This window comes from Poecilia latipinna, unplaced genomic scaffold (assembly GCF_001443285.1).
Source record: "Poecilia latipinna isolate Pla-1442-1.1 unplaced genomic scaffold, P_latipinna-1.0 Scaffold370, whole genome shotgun sequence".
Taxonomy (NCBI): domain Eukaryota; kingdom Metazoa; phylum Chordata; class Actinopteri; order Cyprinodontiformes; family Poeciliidae; genus Poecilia; species Poecilia latipinna.
The window spans coordinates 175,711-198,545 of NW_015112986.1; the positions used below are offsets into that span (position 1 = coordinate 175,711).

The 22,835-nt window shown below is 37.9% G+C and overlaps 1 protein-coding gene across 1 annotated transcript in view; it reads left to right on the forward strand.

The window, feature by feature from the left end:
* Positions 1-22,599, forward strand: part of fat2 (FAT atypical cadherin 2) — a 102,129-nt gene extending 79,530 nt beyond the window's left edge. Inside the window, exons 21-29 of the mRNA XM_015036480.1 lie at positions 569-1,169; positions 1,888-2,088; positions 6,112-6,269; positions 11,476-11,929; positions 15,907-16,060; positions 17,984-18,083; positions 18,176-18,324; positions 19,117-19,394; positions 20,768-22,599. Coding sequence (XP_014891966.1) covers positions 569-1,169; positions 1,888-2,088; positions 6,112-6,269; positions 11,476-11,929; positions 15,907-16,060; positions 17,984-18,083; positions 18,176-18,324; positions 19,117-19,394; positions 20,768-21,264 — 2,592 coding nt within the window. The 3' untranslated portion in view covers positions 21,265-22,599. The remainder of the gene's footprint in view (positions 1-568; positions 1,170-1,887; positions 2,089-6,111; positions 6,270-11,475; positions 11,930-15,906; positions 16,061-17,983; positions 18,084-18,175; positions 18,325-19,116; positions 19,395-20,767) is intronic.
* The last annotated feature ends 236 nt before the right edge of the window (positions 22,600-22,835 follow it).

Genomic DNA, 22,835 nt, shown 5'->3' on the forward strand with positions numbered 1-22,835 from the left:
CGCTCTACAATCCTCTTAAGGCTGTGGTTATCCCCTTTGCTGTTTCTTCATCTCTTTTCTGACACTTTCACCCCCCTTCCACATGCAGAAATTTTATTTGCTTAGATAAAACAGCTTGAGAGCAGTCAGTTTCTTTAGACATACTCTTTTGTGGGTTTCTAGTTTGTGAAAGGTATCAGTGAGTGTCTGCTGGACAGCTGTCAAGTCAGGAGATTTCCCTATGATTGAGTAGCCCTTGTTTTGTGCTCATATTTGCTAAGAAATTGAATTTTGAACATGTGAAACATATGTGTTTTTAGTTGATTTTAACTCCCTATTTGAATTGCTAAAATGGAATTAGTTCCTGTAATATAATGTAATGATTATTTTAAAAACTTTGAAATACTTCAGACTTAAGTCATTTTCATGCAAGAGTTTAGTTTTTAGTGACGTATTCGTTTGAGGAAAGACAAATTAATAAACAAAATCAGTTTAGCAGGAAAACAATATCTGTTAAAAGTGCCATACTTTTAAAAAAAATGCAATTGTGTGAAGGAAAGGGTGAAACCATTGCATTTTTTTTATTCAGGTAACAGACAGTGGTCACCCTCCGCTGTCTTCTATCTGTGTGATCAACATCAACGTCACTGAGCAGAGCAAGTATCCTCCCACCGTTGTCCCCCTCGAGGTCTTCATTACTACCACTGGAGGGCTATTTGCAAATCGGGTCATCGGCAAACTCCACGCGTCGGATCAGGACCTGCAGGACATCTTGACCTACAAGATGGTTTCACAAAAGCCAGAGGGCCAAAGGTTCTCCGTGGACCTGACTGACGGTAAAATCTGGGCGGATGAAAACCTGGAGGTGGGCTCGTATTCGCTGAACATCAGCGTGAGCGACGGGAAGTTTACTGTCTGGGCAGAGGTCAAAGTTCACATGTGGGCAGCCAATCAGAGAGTGCTGGACTCTGGCCTGACGCTGCAGCTGGTCGGGATGTCACCCGAGGAGTTCCTGGGAGATCACTGGAGAGGCCTCCAGCGCAAAATGGCGCAGTCTCTTAGCCTTCCCAAACAAGAGCTCTATCTGGCCAGCCTGCAGCAGCTGCCTGACACCAAGGCCCTGGAGGTGCTGCTGGTCCGCAGGCCTGAGGGAGGACTCGTTCAGTCGTTGTCAGGGAGCAAACTCGAAGGTGAGCTGTCAGCACAATTACTTCTTTATAAGGCTACATTCACACAGCAAGTCTTTAATTCATACTACTAGTTAAACCCAGCTGCAAAGAGACTTGTGCATGGTTTACATCCTTAAAGTGACCAGCATGCACAGAATGGGCAGAACTTTGACATCACTGTTTACAGTAATAATAACGGATCGAACCGTTTATGGATCAATTTTAAGGTTTATTCATCAATAGGAGTCGATGGTATTGTCATGAGATTGCAACAAGAAAAAGTCAGCTAATAAAATGAAAGCACAACTAATAGCAAAGTCTCTGTGTGGATGTGTAGTCAGAGTCAGGAGTGGTGGGATTGTGATGTGATGCCCTTTAGTGACACAGACTTCTTTCATAATCTTTTAATCATAAACTTCAGCCATTGTTTACATCCTAACTTATCAAGTCAGGTGCAGAATTATGATACATTTCCCTCGTTAATGACATAGCGGCCAGATAAACGACGACGTGACCATTCAGACTGCTGACATTGTGTAAACAATTGGATACACATCTGAATTAGTAACACATATGGAAGTGTTTTTTGGGGTTAAAAAGATTGGAATTGGCCCGTTAGACGGCTGCGAATGGGCAAAATAAAGGCAGATTTGGGTCGCATTTGCCTGCTGAGTGAACATAGCCTAACACCTGTGATCATGGCAGTGCGTACTGTCTGAATGTGAACACTTTGATTTAGGTGTCTTAGCAGAGATGGAGGACTCCCTGGGCCTCAAAATTCCCAAGGTGAGCCATGACGGATGTGTGGAAGCCAGCTGTCTGGCGAGAGGCTGCAGGAACGCCGTGCTGCTGTCAGGAGCGAAGCTGAGCCATTTCACCACAGCCAGAGCTGGTTACATCACACCGCAGCACACCTGGGAGAGCGTCTGCTCCTGTAACGGTACGTCACTCTGTCTCTCTGTCAGTGTGTGTCTGAGCTTCAGAGAGACAGCCATCAGAGATGGTGCTGATGTGAGATCGTGTGAACCGCAGAGAAAGTTGTGGTTCTGGAATGGAAACGCTAAAGTTTGCTAACACAAACTATACAAACTATTCAGAGCGTCTGTCGCTCTGAGTATCTGGGTGTGCAACCCCAAAGTTCATATAAACTTTTATAGTTGTTCCAGTTTAAAACAGTGGAAACATACATAACAGAATGAGCTCTACATGAGCTTCAGCAATTTCATGTAGCACAGAGTTTTTAGCTTCAGACTCATCCAAATGTGATGGAGAAAATGGAGCAGAGAAAAAAATACTTGCATTATTTTGCTTTCATTAAACGACATGTTTAACCCTTTGAAGACGAGGTCTAAATGGCCATCCCGGCGCGCAGTCTCTCTTCTCAGTGCGTCAGCACTCGCTGTGAAGCCATGTAGCGATAGATAGCAAAACTACTACTAACACTGCACACACCACGAACTCTAACAACACACTTATAGTCTAAAAAACCTAGTAAAATCCACAGCATGGCTGCGCCTTAGTCTCTTGCCATATCCAAGTCCTCCCCCCCGTCTCTCTCTGCGTGTCTCCGTTCTACCTAGCAACAGACCATCAACACATTTTCATTGGTTGTTTCGAAATGTGGTACATTTAAACCCCACAAAATAAAGCGGAAATTATCAATCTTATTTCTGGCTTTATTTTGAAGTAAATAACCACAAAACCAATATAAAAACACCACTTTTATAAAGTTTGAAGTCCGTGCTGTCCAACAGAGTTGAAATGAAAACTCGGTATGCGTCCATGTTATTACGAAGCCTTATAAATGCGTCACATGCTTGTACGCCGCACGGCGGGCAGCGACTACATAGGGTTAAAAGATTTTTTTTATAAAGCAAGTAATTATATGATCAGTAACTAGAACTGCAGGAAAATAAAACTGAGTTGCTCAGTCTCTGGTATGAAAAAATCAGAGATTTTATTTGTAAGCCATATTACTCAGCGCTATGTTAACATTAGTTTAAAAAGTGATGAAAAAACATAACATAACATAACAAGCCTGTTGATTTTAGGCTTAGTAAACTGAAAAGCACACAGACATTTTGCAGGACTTCTCATCTCTCTAAACATAATTTACAGACAGCTAGATCCATCCCCATCCCTCCAAAAGATGTTTAATGTAAGTGGTCCCTTGTTTGACCTGATTAGGTCCGTATTGGGATTATACTCACCGTACTGCTGTGTCAGATAGATTCCCTGCCAGCCTCTTTGGCTGTCACACTGAGCTGTAACAAGTTTAAAGGTTTGACAGCTTCATTTGCTGATAAATGTATTGTATTTGGTGATAAAACAATGGGAAACAAATATTAGAGTAAGACAGAGGTAATGGAGAGAGAGATTGTTTCGTTATCAGAAAATTGAGCCAAGATATTGTCCTCACATCCACACACAAACACACACACAAAAGGCTGCTGTGTCAGTGCTGGTTTATTTTGATGAAATGCTGGCAGAAATCTCTCCTCTGCACCCTGCCAACACTTTCCTGCCAGAGTAAAGCGCTCTGTTGACACAGAATCTAACAGCCTGCGCTGTGCTTCTATTATACACACACTCAGACACCAATAAAGTGTGAGTGTGGCTCACAAGAGCCATAGACGCGAAGCTTGGATGCTAACCACTTCTTTCAATGTGATGGCTGCTGCAAAACCTCAGTAACCGCTGCCCTACATGATCCTTTCCCTATGTACAGAATAGTTGAAACTTGATGTTGATATGTACTGTATAAAAAGACAATTTTTACTCACTGCCTGGCATTGAATTAGACTATATTTTTTGTTTTAAGTCAAATAGGATTACTGCAGTTATGTTTTCACTGTGCATATCAGGCCAAAAGGTATATTTAATATTACAATTGGCGCCTAAAAGAGCTTCTAGAGGGGTCTCAAGTATTTAGATTTCAGCAGTTTGTTGTGGTTGGTTGTAGTCGCTAACCCTAGAAAATACAGGGCTCCAGTATCGGAGCCTGATCCAGTGTTGTTCTTTTAGCTTGTGAAACATTGGTGTATTTAAGTGTGCTGTACTGGTGCAGAGTTATCTAATCATTCCATTATCCACTACCTTTATGTCTGTGTTTAAAAAAAATAAGTCGATTCAGCACAGTTTTTCTGTATGGCATCAGTATTGACTGATACTAAACCTCAAATACCTGTATTGGAATCAGAAGTAGAAAGTGAATTGGTGCACCCCTATTAGCAAATAAACTCAATTTGTTAAACTAATCTAAAAGAGAAAATAATTTACATGGATGGAAGTCAAAAAAGCTTATGAAATATATGTAAACATCTTATTTTAACATATAAGTGGAATTATGCAGGTGAGGTGGGAATGCTGAGTTTAATAAGAGGAAATGTTGTGTCTTCACCTGAAATAATCTTTCTAAAACACATTTGCTCAAGTAGCAAACTAGAACATCATATTAGTTGATGACAAAACATGGGGTTTCTGCAATATGAGACTTTTGTGCTTCCAGGGGCATATACAGAAAATGCATGGTCCTCATTCTCTACCTTCCTAATGTTATCATTACATCTAATGGATCACAGATTAGAAAACTAATTAGTCCCAGTTAGACAGAGAAAATTGAATCCGCTAAATTAGTTTACCTTTGATGAGGAAGCAGTAACATCGCTACACCTGTCATTATTCAGCAGTCTCTCAGCAAAGTGCTCTGTAGTGCTTAATCAGGATTAAGAATTAACAGGCCTGATATTAGAATGTCACAATCCAAACAGATTCAAATGAGAAATAAATAGATTATGTTATAAACTCAATACTTTCCTGTCTACATATCTGGTGTTTTTTTATTTTTTTTTTATTGTTTTTGGCTGAAATGCCACTAGCTTTTCAAATAACGAATTATGAGAATGATTAATGCAGCAGTTCAGATGTGAACAAGCAGCAGCAGCAGCCTGTTTGTTCACCAGTACCTTCTGAGCATGAGTGTCTGTTCAGCAGTCAAAGCTTTCTGTTGCCTCGTTTAAATAGCGAGTTTGTGATGTTCCCAGTTTATGGTGCCTCTGGCTGCTCGTAAATCACACACTGAGTCATCCACATCCGCCAATTGATACGTTTTCATTAATGAAGCAGGACCAAAAGAGGTTTGGTGGGGAACTCAGCTGGCTCAATGCGCAGCTCTACGAGTAAAACGTGTTGAAAGTTTGGTCACATGATCACCTTGTGGCCTTTTGTGAGCTTAAAATCGGGACCTTTCAGAAAAAATATAAGCTGCTAAAGTCCCAGTTTTTCTGTCCCAAACCAACTTTGATCCCTTTGCTTAAAATGAACAAAAATGAATAACTGATCAAATATCTGGTTAATTGTAATTACCAAAATGTTATAAAGTAAAGGCGTTTGTGTTGAAGGATTACGTAATCTTCCACAGACGCAAAACTCAGTCGTAAATTTAGTTTGAGAGTCTGTTTAAAATTTTGTGATGGCGATTGTTCTGTTCTGGCAATTATAGAAGTAAGGTATTTCATACATAAATGTAAAATTAATTGCAGAAAAACACGCTGACCTGTGCTCTCCCGCTCTGTGGAAACAAGGCATACATTTCATAAAGACTAACTGGTACTTTCTCCCCTGATATTTATGCAAGCAGCAATGAAATAATTCTTATTTTTAATGGAGAAATTCTTTATTATATTTCCTTGATCAATTATCATATTGTGGGACTTGTGGTCATTAGCAGCTCAGATTTGAAGATGCTAATTTGAAATTTGTTCAGATCTATACAAGCCAAAACCACCAGTTATTACACAAGTTTTAAAGTAGAAAAATGAGGCACAAAAATGAGAAAATGTGCACAAATGTAGATGAACTTTGTAAAAGTACAGCTAATAATTCACAATTAGTTTATCATCAGCAGTTATGTTTTTCCTCATGCTGTGTTTTTCCTCACTGGATTCACCTTTTTCTGTTTCAGAGTCAGCTCTGAAGTTTGGCAGTACATCCTACCTGAAGTATCTCCACAGGATGGATGAGGACAGCCAGGATTTCAGACTCTCGCTGAGGTTCAAGACTTTCCAGGAGCAAGGCCTCATCATGACCTCTAGAGGTGCAAACGACTGGGGGGCTCTACAGGTATTTATCCTTACGTGGTTTATAACTGAACGCCAAAAAACAGGACTTACTTTTCATATTTTTGTGAATTTTCTAGTGTTATTATGAAGTAATTGAATCTAGAATCCTATCATCACTTCAGCAGCTTTTAAAGATAAGACATAGAGTGGTATTTCAGAATAAAGTGTTTGCTTGGGTTCCCAACAACTTCTGTTCATTTTTCTAAGCACCAACATTCATGTTAAACTGTTAAAAGGGTCAGTCATGGAATTATAAGTAACATGTCAATGTTTATTATTGCTGCAAGAGACGTCCACTTCAGTTTGAAAATGTCACAACAGCAGAATAAGACAAAATAAGAAGAAACACTCTGGAAGCATTATAATTACAGTGAAAGGAGGCAGAGGCTCATTATTTGCATTCATTTGAAATGTATTTGTTGTGCTCTCCCCTGAGCTGGGGGGTAATTTATTCTGCTCTTCCAGTTTTGCCACCGCAGAGAGATTAAATCTCTTCCTAATTTTCAGATGCTGTTAGTGTAATGTTGTTGTTTGACACTAATTTACGGGCCGGAAGATAAAATCGAGCAGCTGCTGATTTAATCAAAGGGAGTTCTCCATAGGGAACACAGACAGTAAGGGGGGATTGCTTGATTTCAAAATATTTTGAGCCCAGAATCCCAAATACTTGACTTCAGCTTCTCATATTCTGGCCTAATTTCATATTTTCTTATTATATGAGTTCACAGTTGTGTGCTACATTCTGAAATATTTTATATGTAACCTGTTTATCCTCTTGAGAGTTTATTCAAGTATTGCACCACATCCAGCTATAACAACCTGATTTAAAGGAGCCTTTTGTTGGACCATTTACAGTTAAGAAAAACTTTGTTCCTTTTAATATAAAAGAAACCAGGTTGAGACATTTCTGTGCCTCAAGACTTTAAAACAAATTTGTTGTCAAGAGTTTCTTTTCTGCTCCTCTTCCAGTTAAACATGAAGATCATTACAGTTGTAATTAAATATTTACATCCAATATCTGAAAAAACAAACTTTTTTTTTTCTATCCCACTTTCTCACATTAATTCAGATTGAACTTTCTTTTGTTGCACCAGTTGGGAATTCCAAACCTATTTCTAGTTGCTAAAGAAAAAAACATCTTGGACTTGCTTTTCAACATTCTTCAGACTCAGAAGGCCTGTTTATTTAGTAGAATGGCTTTTTAAAAGGCATGACTTGGGGCAACCGTTTTGAGTTTTCTTCCAAAGGTTTCACACAATAGTTTGTTGGAGTTTTGGTTAATTCCTCCTGGCAGAACTGATGTCAGGTTTGTTCTCAAACTTTTTCAGCTCTTCCCACAAGGCTTTGAAAATCCCAACCAGTGTGAATATGGAAAGGTTTAGTCTGTTTTAATGTCAATCAGAAGGAAACAAAAGGTCATGTACCTTTTCATGTAGGAGAAAAGGTACAATATCTAAATCTTTTTCACTTTTAATTTCTATATTTGCGAAAGGACTTTTTTTAGAGTATCTTTTAAGTACCAAACTAAACTTATGTCCAGCTCCACATTACTTTATGATGTCAGCGATTCTGGTGTAGGAGCTCATTGGTCCCATTTGGCCCCTTTTTCCTTTAAATTCCCACTGAGAGAACCGACTCTGTTTTGGGAGTCCCAACAAAAACTTTACTGTCATCAAGATTTATTAATATGTTTCTGTGGCACAGTGAAGGGAAGAGAAGATTCATTTTTGTGCTCTAGTGCAAAGTCTTTTGTACAAAACTAAACGGGCAGAGTGAAGGAGAATAATGAGTTGTTGTGTTCTTTGAGAAACATGTTTCCGTAAATGGATAAAATGCATTTTTTAAAGTCCCTGAAGTTCTATAAGGTATTTTCTTTTGTAGATTTTTTTTTATTGGCAAGATATCTCTCAGGCTCTCTGGCTGAATATGTTTTGTTCTGATTCCTGGAAGTCATTACAAGCCAGAGTTTTTAACCAAGGTGAGGAACTCATGCTCGACTTCTCTCACTACCTTGGACTTGAGTGTGTGGGTTTAAGTTAACTTTAAAACTTAAGTTTCACTGCTGCTGAATTGTTTTATTTAATCCCACAGTTTACTCTAGAGTAATTCGGCACCTTTGAAAGGAAAAGTGGGGCGGCTTCAATCAAAAGCAGTAAACTGTGAAGAACAAGTGAAGGTGACTTGTCACTTTAGACCTGACAGCAGAGCAGTTAGCACACTCGACAGTGAACAAGGTGGTGGATATGTGCTGATGTGGAGTCAGTGGACCAACACTCACTCACTGCTGCTATACAAGCTGGCTTGTTTTATTTCAGGCATTTATGTTGACGAGTGAGCAGGAAGAGTTTCTTGCTCAAGCACTTGTGACATTTAAAGAAGTGACTTGATTATCAAAACTAGAATCATGGAAATCACTGAAAGCCTCAGTTGCCTTCGTTAAGATCAGCATTCAATCGCCATTCAAGGAAAAGAAAGAGAGTGAAAATAGCTAGAGTATGAGAGTTTCAAGGCTTAACCTAGTTACTAACCAAAATATGTGCACAAGCTCACATTAAATTTACCAATTAAACATCTTATTGAGCTCCTTCTTAATGAGGGGACTGACAAGGATAACTGGAACCTTTGTGTTCTGTTAAATCTGATGTAAAACTAACTGAATTTCAAAGAAAGGACCTTGTGATTGTAATCAAACATGTTGGTGGTAGTGTGATGGTCTGCAAGCATTACAGCTTGCAGTAATTATTAAAAATAACAATTCTGATCTCTACCAAAGAATCTGAAAAGAGAAGGTCCAGCCACCAGTTTGTGGTCTTGCTGCTGAGCAAAGTATGAAATACTCTGGATAGTTCAGTGGAACAACATGAAGGTTTTGGACAATCCTGGTTTTTAAGTCTGGATTTTATTTGGACTGAGTTGCTGTTTTATGACTTTAAACAGGTCATGCATGCTCAATGCCCCTGAAATAAAAAAAAAAAGACAATGCGCTAAATTTCCTCCACAGTGACGAAAAAGAATCATTGTGAGATATCGCTAATTCTAAATGACAGCTGTTCCCATTAAGGTGTCATCAACTTAAATTATTAATTTTTAGAATCCTTCAAGCTATCTCTGTCCAATAATAAAATGAGTTTCATAATCTGAGAAACTTCATTTGGGGATGCAGGTTCATAAAAATGTAGGAAGACACCGATATCCTATATTAATACTGCTGTTATGGATTACAGGGGTATTTACGATATTAAATATATTTTTGACATTGTAAAAAAATAACCACAGCACTGACATTGCTTTTCTGCTTCAAGTAAACGCGCTACATCACTGTCACCATCATATGAACAAACAAATATGACCAACCATCTCCCATCCACCCACAAACAAACAGAAACAAGATGGAAATAAATATTGGTTGTTGATATCAGTCCAGTTTTAGTTATTGGACCAATACCGACCTTAATGCTGATATATCATGCACACCTAATTTAGATATAATAAAAAAGCAAGAACTGGACAAATATGTCAGTGGGAAAATATTTTTTGAGCACTCTGCGGTACCTCTGCTTGTGCGCATAACCATCATTCTGAAAACATAAGCGTTGCTGCTGGTAAATTTTGCCCTGCAGCATTAAAGCAGCTTGCAGGAGCCTTGCAGCATTTGTGACTGTGATTTATGAAGTCACAGAATAAAAAAATAGAGAGCTGGAGAACGTTAGTCCCAGTAGAGTTTGGCTTTATAGGCTACACATGTTAGATGGGCTCTTCTGTTATAGTAAGATCCCTGATGCATCAAACTGTGCTCTCTCTATTTAATTATTTCGTCACAAATAAGTTGTACTCAGCTTGTGCAATAGATTAAAAGGGAACTCACACATATTTAAGCTGTCCCTCAGTCAGAACATCTCCCTTTGGTTAGCTAAATATAGAACAATCCTCATTTTCCTCCTTATTCATCCATGTGAGGGATTCTGCAGGTTCAGCTCAGGAAATCTATTACTGTTTTGGATATGAAACGAACTTTATTTTGGTCACTGAAGGCAAAATAGCATCACTCTGCATAAAGGTATGAGAAAGATCTAAAAAAAAAACAGATATTGGAATTATTAATGTTTTGAGAGTCAGTTGCATTGGTGTCAATGATGCATCACCGTCTTCTCTCGTGTATGATAGCATTTTTCAAATACAGAAGATGTGGAAAATGATTCTGTTGCATAAAGAAAACATGAACAGATAAAAGGAGGTGGAAAAAGCTGCTGGCTAGTTATTTCTTGAGCGCCCTGAGCGTGCAGAAACGCTAAGAGGCCACAGTTTATGGAGATAAAATGCTGAGCATATTTGTTTGACTCTAGGTGCAGTGTGTCAAGTAGAGGGGAGTTGAGCAGCGCATCAGCAAAAGATTATTTTTGTAACACAAAGGACTACTCAAAAAAGACAGAAACATGAGTCACTGCTTAGTTGTTTTTAAGAGTTTCCCCAAATTGCATCTGAAGAGTAGAAAGTGTTCTAAAGTTGGGTAAATATGAAAACACATTGTTTAAGCGTTTTCTATTTTATTTTATTTGCAAATGTTATATTTTTAAGTAAGTAGATGTTTTTGACTTTTTTTTAAAATCAGAGATGATTGCTCATTCTAGTCTACTGTCATTGCTGCACATGGCACAGTTAGTAGCCTGTTTCCTGGCAGAAGGAAGGTCCTGGTTGTTTATCCTGTGTGTCTTTTTGTCTTTTATTGGACAGATGACCTGTTGAGCTTTTGCCACCCAAGTTGGAACTAAGAGTTATTACGTTTAGGACATGATTATTTATTTTACAAATAGCCCGGTTGACCTGGATCTTTTCTTCTCTTAATAAATAAAATCACTGTTCAAAAATGTACTTGTATATTTACTCAACTTATGTAATAAGTCAAGTTAAGTCAAGTGTATCTGTATGACACATTTGAGCAACAAGTCAGTCCAAAGTGCTTTGCACCATAAAAAAACATAACATATTTATCAATAATGAAACAGCAATGAACTTCTTTGATTCATTCTCTGATTTAAGACATATTACATCATTAAACGACAGAAAATTAGCAGCTCTTGATAATCAAACTGTGCCTAAAACTCTGATTTACATTTTTTAATTCTTTATTAAATGTTATGAATTTCTGAAGCCTGAATTTTAATTATCCTATTTGTTTTTTTGTTTGTTTGTTTGTTTTACTTCCCCAGCTGACCAAAGGGGAACTCCACTTCAGATACAGATGTGGAAACAAATCCCCCGGCACACTGCTGGTCAGATCCCATCTGGTGTCAGACGGCCGCTGGCACAGCGTCCTGCTGGAGGTCAACTCCAGCTCTCTGAAACTGACTCTAGACCAGCAGCACCCAGCTTCCATCAGCCTGGCAGAGCCGTGCCGAATGATGCACTCCCATGGCGCTTTGCTGTTTGCTCCTCTACCTCAGGACTCCGCTCAAGATTTGGGCCTGGACCCACATCATTTCACTGGCTGTCTGGAGGGCCTGAAGCTCAATAAGGAACCAATTGTCCAGGGTGATGCAGCAGAGTTGACTGGACCAGGAAGCAGGAGGGTGTACGGGGTGTATCAGTGCTGCAACAACTCAGGAGGCTGTAACAGTGAACCATGTAAGAATGGAGGCGTCTGCCAGGAGAACGCTGCTGGAGGTGAGTAAATGAGCCTGGCTTTCCCTAAAATCACTTCACACACACAAGCTAAAAAGTTGTTTTGTTGTTTGTTTGTTGTTGTTTTTTTTGTTTTGTTTTTTACCAAATATAGCTCTTTACTGATAGGACCACAGATAAAGAGTGAATAGCATGCACAGCATTTTGATAATTCCAAAAAGTGTGACATGCTTTTCAGAAAAACTCACATTTTTCCAACTAAAAACTTAAACGAGTTTCTTAGATGTTTCAGTTTGTTGTCATGATTGTCGTGAGCCATGTTTCATTCCAAGTAGATTTAAATGCAACTTGCTGAACAACATTTGATCAGCATAATAACTCAATAAAGTAGTTATGTAAATCAGGTCAAATATATGATTGATATCATGAGCTTTCAACATCCTCCTTTAAAATCAGTACATTCAGTCCATTAGAGGGTAAGGATGAGCATATGAGTTTAAAGATCACAGAGAGACAAAGTAGTGGAATACTTAAACAAATGTACAGAATGAGCAAATAATGATAAGGTTTCCCGTCTTTATACCATGATAACCAGCTGGATTATACGTCAAATCAGCAGATGGTAAAAGGGATGTTTTACTCTATGATCCATATGGTTCAGGAACACTATGACTCTATCTACTCATTAAAAAATAAATTAGAAACAGTTCTCAAACATCAGAAACTGGATCATGGTCAGACCTGTAATAAAGATGTCAGTACAAGAACAGGTACAAGTCCTGTGCTCCAATAAGGCTGTAAACAAAAAGTACAAAATAGCCCTATCTTATTAAGTTTTGATCAAAGAGCTCCCTAATTTGGAATATTTTTCAGGTCATTTTACTGCATATTTTATTCTAGTTTTTTAGACTTTGTACAAAATGTGAAGTCAATTGCTGTGGAACACAATCCAGCAGCCATTAAATAGTTTCGCTTAAACAAGTTAGGGATGCTAAACAGTTATATGAAAGGCTGATTTGTACAGTGCTATTGAAAGAATTAGACCTTTATAGATTTTTTTGATTTTTGCTTTTTGGTTTAAATATTTCAGATCAGCAAGAAGACCTAGAATAAGGTAGAACAAAAATAATTTTTCAGTCATGTCACAGCATATTAATTGGATAGAAGGCCAGAGTTTGACGAGGCCTCTTTAATACTTGTATTTATTTATTTATCATTTTTTTTCTGGCTGCAGCTAGGTAAACAATTGCTTGTATGTTTTGGATTATTGTCCTGCTACATAACATGAGTGCGATTGACTTTAATTTCACAAACTAACAGTCGCATTTTCCATCATTTTCATTAACAATAATGATTCTATGATTTATTTCAATGAAACTTCAGTGCTGTGTTAGTTTAGCAGGACACACACCTTCCAAGTAGTTTCATGTTTGTCTTGTGAGTTCACAGGATATTTTTCTAAAATATCTTGAACATTATTGGGATATTTTTGGGAGATTCAGTAGTCTTTATATCCCTTTTGCAAGGAATTGCAAAAACTAATCTTAAATGAGATAAGAGAGATTTTTATTTAATTTTTTTCTTGATAAATTAAATCATTATTTGAAAAGTGCTTTCTGTATTTACTCAACTTAACTTTGCTTTATATTAACATTGAAAGTAGCCACAGAGAAAGTTTGTCTTGCACCTCTATATGTTGTTCCAGGAGCATCAACAAATGAGCAGGAAACAAAATAACTACAAAACACAGATTTATACAGAGACTTTTATTTTTCCTGCATAGAAGTTTTATGATTCAAACTTTTTTTATCTTTTAATGTTCGTTATTTATGAAGCCTATAAAATGTGTCTTGAAAAAATAATGTAAAAGGGTTTTGTGTCACATCTAAAAATGAAATTGTACTACAAAGGAGAATGTAATGCATAGCCCTATAACCTACAAGTCAGCAATGAGCAATAGACTTGGCTGCATTCATGTAAATTGCTAAACCACCACGTCTTCCCTTAGGTCTGTGTTGTCAAAATAAGTTATAGTGTACAAAAAGTTCTGCAGTCAAGCAATTGTGTGAACTTTGTAGTCCTTTTGGAAGACATCCTTCATGAAAGACAGCTGTGTTTAGAGCAGTTAAGTTGTTTCTTTCCAAAAGATTTCATGTTCATTTTAAAATGAATGTTAAACCCTGGGCTTTCCAGCACATGTGCAGTTTAGCAGCTGTGCAGTGTCAACAGGCTGGAAATACCATGGATCTTCACACAGTCAGCGATATTGTCCTGTCAGCATAAGAGACTACTCCAATGTATTGCAATGTTGTGCGCAATACAACATATCTTTTTTTGTGACATGTTATCACTAATTAGGCAGATTATACTAATAAATTCAATCTCTAAAAGGTTGCATTTCTGACAGCCTGTTTCTAGCTGCTTGATTTATTCTTTATCCAAACAGCAGCTGATAAGCACAAGTGAACTTAGCATAAAAGGATCTTTTAAAAAATTATTCCGACGAGCATTACATCTAGTTTTTCTTATACAGCTTAGATATGAAACAGAACATAAAGTTGTTATTGATGCAGGTTTCTTTGCTTTAGAAAAAATATGTGAACAAAAACCCTGTACAGTTGTTATCAATAATCTTCCACCCACAATAATATTTCTTTACTTAAGTTACTTTTAAAGGCTCATAACTACATTATATTTTATTGTTTTCTTTTACAATATGCAAATGGCCTCTGTGGACACTGGATGAAAGGTTATCGTGTCAACTCATCTTTTAGTCACGCTTCAGTTACTAAAGCATAGCTGCAGTAAGTAACAACCACTATCTTAAACTGTGTTTATTTCCCTAAAGATGCCTCGAGGTAAGGCCAATGCCATCAGACAGATGTTAAACACAATGCAGACTTCAAGGTTTGTTTTGTTTTACTGCAGCTTTCTTTGCGTAAAACAGCTGGGAAGAAAATAAAAGACAGATTAGATTGTTGTCAATGTTTCCCTACTTCAGGCCTTTTTTAGGTCACGGTTATGAAAACAACACAAGTTACCAAGTGGCTGCTAAATACTTCAAAATGATATAATGGCAGGTAATGGGATCATACGGTTGCCTCGCAGGAAGGTCTCCAGGTAGCCTGGTGGCCTGTACATGTAGTGGCTCACTGCTCATGCAAAGATTGCTGAGGAAAGTCCAGAATAGATTAGCATAATGACAGGAAATTATGAAAATTCAGCATTTTTAAATATTACATTGATGACTACAGGTGCAATAAAAATGCATTCTCATCCCTTCTCTCCCACATGCTAAAGTATTAGTGGCATGAAGAGTCAACAATTATTGAATTCCATGCAGTCTTTTGCAATATTGATACTACATAAAGTAATGATCTGACACTGATATAACATTGGTGTACACTGATGAGACATAATAGTTTTAGCATGGTGGATTGTCACACCACCACAGAAAGAAACTGTGAAAAGACAGCAACATAACATTTTCTATATCACATTTCAAACTGCTTTTTTCAGTGGAAATGTCTTCCACAAACACAGATTTGACTCATTGGTTTTGCTACCATTTTTACTTCAGTCAGTATTTTTGGGTCCTGAAGTTTCACTGGTTTTTCATAAAATTTCATGTTGTGTTTAGTTCACCCCTTTCAATTTATAATTATGTGTTTAATGTTACTTTTGGTTTACCTAACTTACATAAGTTTCAAAGCATTAAAGATTTTCTTTCCAGTTTTCCTCTATTTTTTGTTGATTCTTCATGTATATAAAAAAAAAAATACTTGATAATATTTTTATTCCTATTAATATTTGTAATTGAGAACATTTAGAACTCCTCATTTTAATGGCCAGTGACTTACTGTGTTTTCCCTTGTACATATCAAACACACTTCTGCGTTATCAGGCTGGATCACGTTGACCTTTGCTGTGATTAATTCCTGCCTGTTGTGGACGCTCGATGCGGCTTTGATCAGTCGCTCTTGTCTCAGTTGTCTAAGTGCATTTTATTTATTCTGCAGAGCCCCACTGCACATGTGCAGGAATTTTCCACGGCGACCGCTGTGAGCTGGCCGTCAACCCATGCATTTCGCAACCGTGTACCAACGGCAGGGTGTGCATACCAAAGGCTCCGGGTTACATATGTAACTGCTCTCTGGACAACACCGAAGCAAGGTAGACACACTTGTCACATTTTTTATTTATTTCTCTATTTGAAAACATTGCTTATTTGTACTGTTTTGATTTTACATAAGAGCTGGAAGATGTTTTAGAGTAAAAGCCAATCCGTCAATCCCCACTAATCATCATTTAGACATGATTATGTTTGCAACCTCTCGGGAGGAGATTAAGATTAAAGCACACCAAGAAGACCTTGCTTTAATCTATCCATTGTAAAACATATTATGAATAGTTGCAACTCAACAAATAAACAAGAGGAGCTGAAATAATAAAACCAATTACCACCAATCCCATCACTCCCAGATGAACTGTGGTCAGAGAGCATTCACACACAAAATTGTAATTACATACTCAGAGGTAATCGCCTCGGTCCAGCAAGGCCAAGAGAATAATGAAATAGAAAAAAGCCCACAAACCACATCATCAAGAACAGCTTCAAAGTTTGTCTTTCGAGAAACGACGCAGGCGGCCTTGAATTTTTATGTGTATTCAATCGGACTTCCAAATTTTGATGAACACACAAACAACATCCACTCATCACTACATACTTGCATTCCTATTGCATCACCAGCGGACGCCAAGCAAAATTACTGATGCATTTGCATATTATTTCTTTCATTAAGACCGTCTGTGGAATTGCTTTGCGCCTCACGGTTATTGAGAGCAATCCATGTTGCAGGTAACGTTTCCACTGAACGAGTGAAAAATGACTGTGGGTTGTAATTAGCAGGTTGTTTTTTTTGTGACTGTGAAGATGTTTTTATCCCACCCGGTACATGTCATAATAAAAGTCACTCAGTCAGCAGCACATGAAGATAAATTACAGACAACAGATGTCCATCCATGTAAGGTCAGAAGGGACAAAAATCCTAGCTTTAACTGTGTCAAAAGCCCTGTTTATAAACCAAATTCTCTGCAGATAAACTGAATAAATGTTTTCTTTTTATTTAATTAAAGAGTTGCTTTGAAACAGTTTAGTGTATCACATCTAGTAAATTTACCATCTGGGAAATGTGTGTGTTAAACCAAGCACCAGGCTGTTTTATGCAAAATAACACGATAGGTTTATGTAATAAGGCGGTAACACTCAGCAGTCACAGCGCTGACAGTACTTGGGGAGTATTTCTTGCCTGGACCAGGAAGATGAAGGGCTGCAGTAAAGCTTTTAGTGTCATTAGCCAAGGATAACCTTTACTCCCTGGCCAAGGTGCCAGTCTTTGTGCTGCTCTTTGCTTTAGCATTCTTGTTCAGAGCCACACTGGCCCCTGGCTGTTGGATTTAATTAAAATATTTGAACAGTTTAAAGAGAAAAGACTTGGTTTTTAGCCACAAAGCTTGCAAAATACAAGAGTGTTACTATCAAGGGATTATTTAAGTGTTTAATTCTAAAAAAGTAATTCCTTATTTAAAAACAGCCTTTGGGCTATTTCTTATTAGCAAACTGACAAATTAAAATAATTCTTGGTCCATTAATTTGCCTGCTATGTTTTTAACTATACTTCACAATAATAAAAAAAACAGAACAGGGTTAGATATATTATTATGTTCATATTCTAAAAAAAAAACAATTCTTAATGTTGACGTGATTCACATTTCTGCTATAAATACCCTGTATAGCAAGAAAGTAAACTTGAGTTGGTCCAAATGTCTCTAACTGAATATCATGGAGAGTCAAACGGTGAGGACTATTTAAGGATTTGTGTATTTAGGTGCTGCATAAATCATAATGTTGCTTCAGTCTTCTAATCTGTGGTAAATTTAAATGCTTAAATTGAATACAACTGACCCTAAAAAAGATCAGAAGCCTTTTTATTCCACTACGTAGAACAACAAGTACAGTAAAAATGCTCCAGATTCGTACAAACCTGTATTCCTCTCTCTGCTTTTTACTGAATCTATCTTCCTTTCATGGTTTAGATGCCACAACGAGGTTGAGGTCTGCCAGCCTAATTCCTGTCCTGGAGCTTATGACTGTAAAGTCACCGATGGTTTGATCTACTGTGCCCCGCTGCCAGTGGTCAGTTTTATGGAAACTTTGCACTTTGGAACCAATTATTGTAATTTCTCCTCCTCTGTAAGTCTGACTCATCCTCTCCCATCCTGTGTCAGGTATCTCAAGAGATTGGCTATTTGGAAATCATACAGATCTGTGCCGTTGTCCTGGGAATAGTCCTCCTGGTTGGAGTCTTTGTTTGCGTCAGGAGACGTTATGTTCAGAAGAAGAAGAGAAAACCTGTTTGTGTCCAGGACTCAAATGGGTGAGAATTATTATTATTTTCCTTAAAAAGGTGTGAATTTATTTCATATTACACTTGCTTAAATAATTTAATATAAATTTATATCCCAGATGTGTTTTTTTTGTTTGTTTTTTTTTTGTCACTTTTGATTATAAGGTCTCATAGTGGATTCCAAACTTCAGTTTTTCTGAAAGCAAATACAAATTTTACTTATGATTGTCACCAGGAAGTTTATGTTATGGGACGAATAATTATGGAGAAAACTGCAAACTTGACATTGTCCAGTAGATATTATTGACAACTTCATTTGGAACATAATCTACAAAAAGTTATTGCTAAATAACCATGTGGATACTGATAGAACTTTATATCCAAGCACATTTATGGAATGTTTAGTGGAAGGAAAAAAGATGGGCATAAAAAGAAGCACATCCGTGACATGGTTGTTAATGAAAACCCCGTTCAAGTGCTTTGGGGAAGTGGTGCCACAAGATGATGCCCCGCAAAGCAACCCCATTAAATTAAATTAAAATACTATACAGTAATCATTTGAGAAAATTAATTTTTGATTTTCGTAAGATGTAAACTGAAATGTTGGAAATATATCACAGTGTAAGAGTTTCACTTTTTGAATCACATTACTGAACTTTTAGGAGAGGGATGTTCCTTTTTTTCCAAGCAAAGAGAAACTAAATCATAAAAAGTTAATCAAGTGAATTCTTGACCAGCATCAAACAAATACGTGTTTAATCATCAGCACAGAACTACTTGCTAACAGTGTCAAACTAAAGCCACCTTTGTTCATCCCAACAGGTACTTCCAGCCCAGTCTGGCTAAGAGCCTGAAGGCAGAATGCCAAGACGTCAACTCCACCGAGATGAGCTCGCTGGTCAACGCCACCAACAACCTGGACCACCACACACCATTCAGATCCCTGAGGCCCCGCAGCCAAATTGGTTCAGCAGGAGGCGGATCCCCAAAGGCGCAGCGGCCGGTGGTGTGCAGCGTGGCCCCCAACCTTCCTGTCAGGCCGCCGTCAAGCTCCGACAATGACTCCATCAGGAAGGGCCACTGGGACATGGACTACGAAGGTGTGTAGCAGTTTGTTTTAAACATTCATGCAGATCAGCAGGCTTGGATGACAGGGCAACAAATCACGTTTTAACTTAGAGCAAATTCAGTCAGGGAATAAAAATCTGTAAATAAATAGAAGAAATCATGGCACAATAAAATAAAATGGTAGGTCTATTCAATGTGGTCAGTATAGTATTAGAGTTCATTAACTTATAAGATTACCCATTTTTCTTTTGCTAAATGCTTTATGGTAATCATGTAAACAAAATGGTTTAATTTATTTAATAAAGAAGAGATTAAATTATTCTCTTAAAACCAAGATACGGCGACATTTGTTACTTTTAGTTCTTACACAAAGTAGAATTGAATTATCTTAACCATTTTGATTTAAAACGCTCAATCCTTCAAAAACAAAAATATCATTTGAAAATCTAAATTGCATCAGACCTGTAGAGGTTTGAGAGCTTTGAGCTGGTCAGTCAGGATCGCTATTTTTCAATGTGTTGAGGTAAAAAAAAAACAAAAAAAACTGCAGCAACAGTTATGGAAAACTTAAAATTCAGACATATTAACAGTATAAAAAAAACACTTGCTTGGAAACCAAGCAGGTGTTTGAGGAAAATGTCGACGTATGTTACAAGAGGTTATTTAGTGGAAATAACTAAAGTATGATTCAAGCACAGCTCTCCCTTCTCTTGTTTAAAAAAAGACAATTTCAAACTTGTGCTGCTGGCAGTATATTCTGGAGGAGCGCGCTGAAACTTTTCTTTATCCCAAAATATGTTGCTCCTGGTGACGGACTTGGCCTGCAGTGACTTCTGTAAAGCCTGTCCACATCAAAAAAGACAGAAATTCATATAAAAGGCTGAAGGTGTCTATGCTCAGGTTTCCAGCTGAATTGTAATAATGTTGAAGGAAGATGAGAAGGATTCTCCAGGTGCTTTTCTTAGAAGGTTTTTTATTCAGCCTGCCTTTAGGTGAAATGTGGGGACTTCATGCTGGGTCCTCTTTAGATACATTCCCTCTCCCCGTTCTGCCTGTCAAAGCCAATCGTAGGAACTGTGCTTGAACAATTTAACATGCGTATTTTAGCCCCGATTTTGTCAAACCTATGTGGACCACATGCAGTGATGCGTGTGGTTTTATAGTTCAAATCTATTAATGATAGTAAGTGATAATTCAAAGTGTATCAGCTTTTAATTTATGGAGTGCTTCAAACAACAACGTCTTTCTACATCTCTTTGTTCATTTTGTTTGTCTTTGGCCTGGAGTAAGAATGTGAAACTAGAAGCTAAATAAATTTTGCCTCTGCTCTCTGTAGAAAGTGTTGCAAACAGTGTATTTGATTGTTTTGAGACAAAACGTGACGTTTTCCTTCTCTTGTCTCCAGTCTACCCAGCAGACCCAGACTATTACGGACGGCCAACAGTCCGGGAGTTCCCTCAGTTTGACATTGTGGAGGACACCTACTCCACCTCGACTGTGGACTCTCGAAGAAATTCCCGTTTTGGGGGCTTCCCATTCCCACTGGATCGCTGCGATCGTCGGGCACCGCTGCCTCCGTGTTACAGCAATCAGAACTTAGACGACTTTTTGGGTCCAGACGGTCTTCCTCTTCCCAGCTCACAGTGCCCGAACGAGTACACTGCCATCAGCTACTATCCCACCCAGCACACGCGGAGCCTCGACAACGTCTCTTCGGGCTATAAAAGACTCAGCATGCGCTTAAGTGTGGCTATGCCTTCCTACGCTGAACAGTCCAGCCCGCCACCGGGCCCGAACCCCGCCCAGCCTCAAACACGACCCACGGGGCAAAACCACCACGGCTATGATGGATTGAGTATGGTGGAGAGTGATTATGGAAGCTGTGAAGAAGTCATGTTTTAGGACAAAATCACGGAGAGATCTCTATCATTCCTGAAGATTATATTGCTTCATACATGAACTACTATCACACTTCCACTTTAAGGCAGCTTTGTGTACAAGTACACATCTTGGTTGGGGGTCCACTGCAGCCGAGCTCCTCAATCCAATCTCCTTTTCTTTCCACCCTGATGGACATCAAAGAAAGATTGCAAATGTCAGTGTAGGTGTCTCTGATTCATTTGACTTCAACAGGCAATGTTGTCTTCCCATGTCAGACCAGACTGAGGCAGTCCAAAGCTGCTCAATTACCTCTTCGGAAGTAGTTCAGCAGAAGTTCATCTTTTAATTCAAGAAAAACTGCTGAGCGCCATCCCTAGAAAATATGAACAGTGTTGCTGACTTGATCCTGCACTCTTTGGAAATAAAAAGGAAATAAAGTACTGCTTTTTTTTAACTAGCAGGAGAGACTCTGCCTCTCAACAGAAAAGACTGTTGGAAAAAATGTGTCGCTAAATATCAAGCATTTCATCAACATTTCTGATAAGACAGCCACTCTGTACAAAACTGATTTGTTAATGCCTGCTCCCTGTCCTGCACTGAACAAGTAGATCATGTTATACTTTAATCATAGGTGAATTTATGCTTCTGGTCATTTCCCAATTGCAAGGATACAAATAAAACAACTTTAAATGTGTTAAACAAGACATTCAGAACTTGAAATGCAGGATGAGCATTTCAATGTTTGTTTACTCATGTTCACATCTCTTCCGATGGGGGCTGGATCCTCATTTAAACGAGTGATTTGGTGATGTTATTTGTGATGTCGTATTTCTAAATGTGTTCCACTGTCCTCAGTGTTGGGACGATTCAGTAGCTTTAGTGTCTCTGAACATTTCCTCCTGGATTTTAATGAGTGCAGAATGGATTTCGGTTCAAAGTTTTGGATTACCCACTGCTCAGCAATGTTTCTACCCTTGATGTTACGGAACGCTTAATGTGGAAGTTTTGCAGCAGCAAAGAAACTCCTGGTCAGCCATTTTTAATGTTGGAAAATACAACACTCTGATTAATGAAATTCCTGTTTCGGTCAAAAACTACTTTTGCTGCATGCAGCACATTTTTTAAGTAGATATGTAAAGTTAATGTTACTAGCAGCAAACAGTATTTTTCAGTTTTTCTTTTTTTTTTTTTTAATTGCAACATTTAATATTTAATCTAAATTGCAATAACATGAACTGATTGTTCCAAAATAAAAACTCAAATTTCCAAGATGCACACTACCGTTAAAAACGTTTACATATTTTAAAAAGTTATAGCCATTCCAAAAGAGAGAAATTTGAAGTCATTTCAGTGACTCTGAACAAATAAAATGTTCTCCTTAGCTAAAACCTACTCTATTGTAAATGACTCAGAGTTATTGTCTGCCCACTTCTGCTATTATTCTGAAGAACTCTCTTCATGAAGTGTAATAAATACGCACAGCTAACTTCTATTGTTTATTCACAAAGGAAAGCTTCTTGCATAACATGCAAGTAGGCAGTAAGTTTTAAGAAAATACGCACATAAAAGAGGAAGATATTCAAGTTAATGAA